We start from the raw sequence: 8,385 nt of genomic DNA, 5'->3' as shown, positions 1-8,385 counted from the left end.
GGGTTGAGTGGAGAAGGAGATGCGCCCAAGGGACTATTCCACCTTAAGAACTCACCGGCCCCTCTGCGTTCCCTCTCCCCGAAAAGCTATGGAAACCTGCCAGGCCGCCACGGCGCACAGCTCGCTTGGCACTGCGGCTATGCAAAGGACTCCTCGCTCACCGTATCGAGCACCGGTGCTACGGTTGCCATCTCTGACCTGCTAGCTATCCCACATCTCCAGTTTCACAGACACCACAACACTGCCACAGATAAACCACTGCCACCCTCATGACGTATAATTTACATTCAATGTGTGGGTATAGCCTATAGGCTATATGAGCGCAGCGTGAAAGTAGCAGGGGCGAAAAGTATGAGAGTTTTAGTGTAAATGATGTGAACATATAGGAGGAGGACGGGGAATGGGGAGAGGAGTGAGGGCTATAGTCCCGCCTACAAGCAGAGCAAGGGGAAAAAAAAGTTTCTGGGCCAAACGCGTCCCACTCCACATTGATTGATTATTATGGCACGTCTCCATGTCTACGTTTTGTTGCGCACGAGATTTCGCCTCTAAAAGATCAAAGAGGCTTCAGGAAGGGGTGGTCCGGAGCAGGGGGATATATAGGGAACCGGGGTCTGTCGGTCTTTAAGGCAAAAGCAGAGCAGAAACTAGACGGCACAGCAGGGGAAAAAAAACCTGCCCCGAAGTCATATAGAAACTCAAACAGCTGTTGAGTATTCAATAGAGGGCTGAAATAAACACCAACGTTCCGAAGAGTTGGAATTTATCTACTGTTGAGCTTTTTTCGAGCAAGAGAAAATAAGAAGACTCGAGCTTGAAGCAACACGATATGAAGTCTGAGCTGTAGACTATTTTGAATGGGTTTTGCACTGGATTTGTTTCCATTTTAGTTTTTTTACACTTATTTTTTCGGCTATCATTTCTGGAGGTGTTCTAGTTCTTGGACTGATATTTTTTAGTTATTAGTGGAGTCTTTTACGGATTTTACTTGCTTCCGCCAGACACTTCAATATCATTTTCTCTTTCAGTTTGAAGGATTTGACAGGGAATATGATGTCGTTCGTGTGCGTCTCGTTCAGTTTGATTACCGCTCTGTGCGTGAGCGCGTCGCACGGCACATGGGAGGAAAGTACAGTGGTACCGGTCAGACTCGACGCGGTTCGGCCGGAGAGGGAAGCTGAGCAGGGCCGGACCCTTTCGGTAGAGGAGCGAGAGAAGGAGTCGGAGATGCGGGTCTACCGGTTGGACGTATTTGGCAAACGGTTGGTCTTGGAGCTAGAGCCGGACCAGACCTTCCTGGCACCTGGGTTTGTGTTCCATGTGGTGGGGAGCCCCGAGTCGAAGGCGCAGCGGGAATCTGACAGCAGCGCAGCCAAGGCTCGATGCTTCTTCTCGGGCACGGTGAACCGGGAGGAGGACTCCGCAGCTGCGCTCAACCTGTGCCACGGACTACAGGGCGGCTTCTACCTCCAAGGTGAAGAGTACTTCATACATCCACATAATTCGAGTGATGCACAGCCTATGGATGGGGACCTCCACCTCATTCGCAGGAGAGGTCGGGAATCTTTTGCAGAGGAGAGCAGCTCAAAGTGCGGGGTCAACGAGGACGAGGACAGGTTGCCAGATAATCAGGAGACAAAAGTAAACCATGGAACCACTAACTCAGACCAGACAGGTATGCATTAACACTTATAAAACCTTTGACTTGGGTCTATTTAGGAATATGCTGACTTTAAATCATATTCATAGGCCAAGGTATTTTAGTAAGATAAAACAATAAGCCAAGCTGTTCCACATAGTCACTTAGTTGTGTTGTGTGTCTACATCATGTATGGCAAACGAAATGGACTCTGGCCCAATTCCTGTACCAGCCGTGTCCTGGGGCTTCAATTCCTGGAACGGGCAGAGTTTAGCTGGAGGATTTGTCTATCCAAACTACCTCAACTTCTGTCTTGGAGTGATGCGTAAAATACCACTTTTACGCAAACATCTGAGCCTCAAATAATTACACACAGCGCAGGCTATATATTTAAATGTTGAGGTAAGGGTGGATAAGTCGATACTTTGACCGGTGCACAGCTAGGGTTAACGGGGAATGGTCTCAGCTCTGACAGTATATGCAGGCAAGGGGAAAAGGGGGAGGGTAAGTCTCAGAGGAAGTGAGGGGGGAGTGACCGAGGGAGGGAGGTACGGGCCGGGGACGGGGGCTGGTGGTGGTGAGACGTGGAAACTAGTCTCACCGCCTCCTGGTACTGCACGTTGCAGGTCAGCACTGTCAGACATTTACCTAGAAAATATTTTTTCCCCCTCTCACACATAATTCCGCCCAGTGAATGTCAATTTGGGAATGTAGTCCTTAGGAGGAGGAGGGGCCGCCGATAGTGTGACTCCCCTTACAGAAAAAACATTATTTCACATGTGGAAAATCACGTGATTTCACGTGAAATTTCACATGTGAACTCATGTAAAAACATGTGTTTTTGGAACACTTCACATGTAATAATCACATGTGAAATGCATGTGGTTTTCCCGTAAAGGGCTGCTGAGTCACCCAGTGAGAGCCGCTGGAGCTGCTCCAGGCATATCCGGAGAGCTCGAGCTGCTCAGTGCTCAGTCGCTCTTCTTCTGCCCTAGAAAATACACATTTGTAGCCTACAATCCCTGATGGGCCTGTAGTATCACTTGTTACAACTCAAATATTATCACTTGTAACTACTCAGATATTCGCCATAAGCAATTTGACATTTCATCTTCAAGTCTGTCATTGTTCCAGACTGTTTACAGACTAACAGTTCATCAATTTACACCAGAGAAACCAGGCTCTCACAAGAGAACTGTCTTAAAAGTCTTAAAAGTCTGATTCTAGGCCAGTTTGTCTGACCGCTCTCCCTTCTTCTCTCTTTCCATCCAGCCCACCACCAGCGGTCCAAGCGCTTCGTGTCCACGCCTCGCTTCATGGAGATCATGATCGTGGCCGATCAGTCCATGGCCGAGTTCCACGGTGCCGGCCTCAAGCCCTACCTGCTGACCATCATGGCGGTGGCATCGCGCCTCTACCGCCATCCCACCATCCACAACTCCATCAGCCTAGCTGTGGTCAAGCTCCTGGTGGTCTATGAGGAGGAGAGCGGCCCCCAGGTGTCATCTAATGCTGCCCTGACCCTCCGCAACTTCTGCCAGTGGCAGCGCCAGCACAACCCGCCCAGCGACCGCCACCCAGAGCACTACGACACGGCCGTGCTCTTCACCCGAACGGTATGTTGCTTTTGTATTTTTACACTGTTTTCACAATGTTTTTACACCAGTGCTTACTGTGGTAACAGGCAACAACTTCACAACTACTAGGGTTTAGGTTGAGTTCCAAATGGCACCCTATTCACTATATAGTGCACTACTTTTGATTTGAAACAGGGTTCTGCTATATGATATGGGTTTTGTGTCTGTGTGTGTATGTGGGAATGCAGTGAGTTTGACAGATGTGTTTTGTCCCTTCTCACCCCCTGTAGGACCTGTGCGGCGCCCACTCCTGTGACACGCTAGGCATGGCGGATGTGGGCACGGTGTGCGACCCGGAAAGGAGCTGCTCCATCATTGAGGATGACGGCCTGCAGGCGGCCTTCACTGTGGCACACGAACTCGGTAAGATGCCACCCTGATGCCAAGCTGACATATATGCACCATACATTCACATCTCTGTCGCTAGTCACACACAGTCCACATCTCCTCTCTCAGTCCCAAACTAACCCCTTGTCTCCCCTCTCTCCCTCCCTCCATTCCTCCCTCTCTTTCGTGCTCTAGGCCATGTGTTCAACATGCCCCACGACGATTCCAAGCAGTGTGCCAGCGTCAACGGTGACCATTGGGGCTCGCACATGATGGCGTCCACCCTGTCCAACCTGGACCAACTCCAGCCATGGTCGCCTTGCTCCGCCCTCATGGTCACCTCCTTCATGGACAACGGACACGGCCAATGCCTATTGGACAAGCCCCATAAGCCCCAGCCGTTGCCTGCCACGCTACCCGGAACCGTGTATGACGCCGACCGCCAATGTCGCCTGACATTCGGCGAGGAGTCACAGCACTGTCCCGACCTGAGTACCACATGTGCGGCGCTCTGGTGCACAGTGACCACAACCAACGGGCTGCTGGTCTGTCAGACCAAGAACTTCCCGTGGGCGGATGGGACGCTGTGTGGCCATGACAGCTTCTGCCTGGCGGGACAGTGTCTGAGCAAGACGGAGGCCGCTCGCCACCAGGTGGGTGTTAACACTGTTATAACACGGCCCTATGACAAAGTCTTAAAGTCAATGGGAGTGATGGAATTGGTCCATTGGGGGGAAAGGAAGTATAATGTAGTTTTGGGATTGGCTAGTGATTGGCTTAGCTACATTGGATTAGGTCCAATGTTATGTCATTTTTTTAAATATCAGGCTAGCTATAGAAGTGTTGAAATGTTATAGGGGCTAAAGTGTGTGTAACTTAGCTTTTTAGCTATAGGACTACTTATAGGACTATTGAAGTGTTATATAGGCTAGTGTCGGTGACTATGAATGACAATGGTGTCCTCTCCTGTTGCAGACTCCAGTCAACGGTGCCTGGGGAGTATGGGGACCATGGGGGGACTGCTCCCGTACCTGCGACGGAGGGGTGCAGTACTCCTTCAGGGACTGTGATAGCCCCCTGCCCAAAAACGGGGGCAAGTACTGCGAGGGCAAGAGGATCCAATATCGCTCCTGTAACACAGAGATCTGCCCTGAGAGCAACGGTAAGAGCCTCTACTAGCCACACTTATTACATACTTAGTTTATGCTTATTACATAGCTATTACACTAATTACTCTTATTACACACACATATTCATATATTTATACTTTGATATTATACATCCTTATTTAGGCACATAGGCCACTGACCTGCATATTATACCCATACTATACTTTCTACACGTTCGAGAATAGCCATATTTGAATATCACAGCCTACTGTAAAGTAAACATACGGCTCAAGCTAAACTAACAGTGAATATCACACCTCTCTCTCTCTCGCTTCATTCCTCTTTCTCTGCAGGTCTGTCATTCCGTGAGGAGCAGTGTCTGGCCCACAACGATATTTCGTCACAGATGTCGTTTGGTTCGGGAGAGGGCGTGGAGTGGGTTCCCAAATATGCCGGCGTCTCGCCCAAAGACCGCTGCAAGCTGGTGTGTCGGGCCAAGGGCACGGGCTACTTCTTCATTCTGAAACCCAAGGTAAGTCAGGTCACACCACAGACACTTTTACAAAAATGAAGGCAAACACTCTCTAGGCTAACTAGGCTAGCTAACACTGTCTTGGCTAACTAGGCTAATACTGTCTAGGCTAACTAGGCTAACACTGTCTCTAGGCTAACTAGGCTAAGCTACTGCTGTCTATGCTAACTAATTTATGCTAACACTGTCTAGGATAACTAGGCTATCACTGTCAGGGCTAACTAGGCTAACACTGTCTAGGCTAACTAGGCTAACATCTGTTTCTCTGCTACCCTCAGGTGGCTGACGGTACTCCCTGCAGCCCAGACTCCACCTCAGTGTGTGTGCAGGGCCAGTGTGTGAAGGCGGGCTGTGACCGAGTGATCGGCTCCAGCCGTCGCTTCGACAAGTGCGCCGTGTGCGGAGGCAACGGCTCCACCTGCAAGAAAGTGTCAGGTGCCCTTGAGCGTGCCAGGTGAGAACAATGACATATGACCTCAAAACAGTCATCTTTGACTAGAAAGCACCGTTTTCTAGTTTAACCCTTTTTCTAACTTTTACTACTGTCTGTAGAATCGTATTTTTCTCTAATGAATCTATCTCTATCACTCTAAACCTCTTAGTCCTGCCATCTCTTTTTAACCCAGTCTCTTACTCTTACACTTATGCATCATTTTTACCCGTGGTTATGTTTGACCCTTGTGTGTTTCTGTCCCTCAGGCCTGGTTACCAGAACATAGTGACCATCCCCGCTGGCGCCACTCACCTGGACGTGAAGCAACGCGCCCCCGGCGACGGTCGCCATGACAACAGCTACCTGGCAGTGTTGCGCCAGGATGGCACCTACCTGCTGAACGGCGACTACAAGCTGATGACTCTTGAAACAGACATCGCCCTCAAGGGGGCGTTGCTACGTTACAGCGGTAGCTCCGCCTCCCTAGAGCGTCTACGCAGCTTCTCGCCCCTCCCTGAGTCCCTGACCATCCAGGTGTTGTCTGTAGGCGATTCACCCCGCCCCCGTGTCAAATACAGCTACTTTGCCCCGAGACCCGCTTTGGCATCACCTAATGGCGGAACGGTGGCACGCCGCCAGTCCATCAACGCCATCCAGGAGCTGGTGGGCGCTGAATGGACCCTGCGGGAGTGGGGCCCATGCTCGCAGAGCTGTGGGGGCGGTAATCAACAGAGGGAGGTGCTGTGTCTGGATCCCCAGGGGCGGCCATCGCGGGAGTGCCCGAAGGAGCTGCGCCCGTTGGCGTCACGCCCCTGCGCCCCACACCCCTGCCCTTCATGGTTCCTGGGGGAGTGGTCGGCGTGCTCCAAGAGCTGTGGCCGCGGGTTCCGCAAACGCCCGCTACGCTGCTTGGGACACAACGGGCATATGCTCGCCCACGAGAGCTGCGACCCCAAAGACAGGCCTCGACCACTGCTGGACTTGTGCAACCAGAGTGCCTGCTAAGACTGTCGGGACTCACCTCATTATTACGTCCCTGAAGAACAGCTCATGAAAGAAAGAAAGAAAGAAAGAAAGAAAGAAAGAAAGAAAGAAAGAAAGAAAGAAAGAAAGAAAGAAAGAAAGAAAGAAAGAAAGAAAGAAAGAAAGAAAGAACTAAATCCAACCATATCGTCATGAACTTTGCGTCTGAAAAGACATTGACCTATAATGAGAATATTTACGTCCCAAGCAGAGTGCTTTCGTAGGTGTTTTCGGGGGGTCCAATGGGTCTAAAGTGGCCGACTGATTGACTGACACTGCAGAGCCAACAACCTCTCTCTCAACTCCCTCCAACCACTTTGAGGGTAGACTTTAGTGTTATTGGGGTCTGCTCCGTGGCACTGCCACCCCTAGAACACCAAACAGACTTGGTGCAGCTGCCTGCTGGGCTGGCATGGGGGCACAATGCAGGCACACTGTGCCCTCCTCCCTCCACCCCCCACCCATGTCAGTGGAGCTGAGATGGAGGAAGAGTTTAAATGGACACTTCTCTTTCAAAAAAGCATGCTGCTTTAGGTGCCAATGACATGCTTGTGTTTGTTTGTGTGTGTGTGTGTGTGTGTGTGTGTGTGTGTGTGTGTGTGTGTGTGTGTGTGTGTGTGTGTGTGTGTGTGTGTGTGTGTGCGAGTGTGTGGGCTGTCTGTCCTAGCTGGACTGGACAGACATCTTCGGGGGACTATATATGCCAGATGTATCACTGTACAGAAGTGGCTACCTTGGGGTGAGGATGTATGTATATGTATTAGAAACAAATGCCACACATTCCACTTCCTGTATCGGTTGGAGGCACTTCCTGTTTCAAAGGGTGCGGAACAAAAGACAATCCGGATTGTCCCTCCTAATCCATACGACTTTGTATGCAACCAAACTAACTCAATACAGTTAATTTCAATCAACTTCGGTCATTCCTGCACAAGTTGATATGTGCTGCTAACATTCCAGTAGAATCTCCCAATAGACTCATTCCAATAGACGTATTATTCAATATGCATCCCGGACTGAACAAAACCAATTTCAAAGCCATTTCACTCCGCCCCGTCCTAGACCAAAGAGGTGTGTGAGCGAGCGAAACGCATGCGCGTGTGTGTGTGTGTGTGGCTTCTCTCCTGCTACTACTTCATAAGTAAGTCTCTCCTGCCTTCCGAGAAGGTTTTTTTTTTATGAAGACGTTTTGTACAGAATATCGAAACATTATTTATTTTTGTACAGCCTGTTAAATATAATCTTGTTGCTTTTTATTAATATTGTTGTATTTTTATTTGTTATTATATTGAAATAACAGAAGGATGTAGAGTATATAGAGTATTTATACAGTATTATATATATGGTCCTAGGTTTATGAATAAAGTATCATGTTGACCTATACACTGTTGTCACGAGTGTGATGTGTCTTGGAATTCTAACACTCATCCATACACACACACCTCAATCTATTCCATCCATACACACACTCACACACGTGCAAACATACTCACAAGCATTCCCCTGGTCAGCAAATATATGGTGGGAGTTGTGTAATAAACCTAATCCCCTTATATACTCATATGTCTGATCATGTCTTCCTTATAGACACTGTGTAGTACACATATCATCCACTGGATGGCAGTGTTTCAGTGGCCCCTCCTGTATTCCCCTGATCTCAAATCAGTCCCCCCTGTCCATGTAAT

General features: G+C 49.4%; 1 protein-coding gene across 1 annotated transcript; it reads left to right on the top strand.

The window, feature by feature from the left end:
- The first annotated feature begins 626 nt into the window (after positions 1 to 626).
- LOC311112523 (A disintegrin and metalloproteinase with thrombospondin motifs 1-like) lies at positions 627 to 8,083 on the top strand. The gene is made up of 8 exons (XM_084155655.1): positions 627 to 1,675; positions 2,912 to 3,255; positions 3,507 to 3,639; positions 3,799 to 4,256; positions 4,579 to 4,765; positions 5,066 to 5,244; positions 5,523 to 5,698; positions 5,944 to 8,083. Exons 1-8 carry the CDS (start codon positions 1,051 to 1,053, stop codon positions 6,680 to 6,682), a joined length of 2,841 nt encoding a protein of 946 aa, XP_084011781.1. The 5' UTR covers positions 627 to 1,050; the 3' UTR covers positions 6,683 to 8,083.
- The last annotated feature ends 302 nt before the right edge of the window (positions 8,084 to 8,385 follow it).

Source organism: Coregonus lavaretus (assembly GCF_964263955.1).
Source record: "Coregonus lavaretus genome assembly, chromosome: 38".
NCBI lineage: Eukaryota > Metazoa > Chordata > Actinopteri > Salmoniformes > Salmonidae > Coregonus > Coregonus lavaretus.
This window is presented reverse-complemented; position numbering and strand designations above follow the sequence as displayed.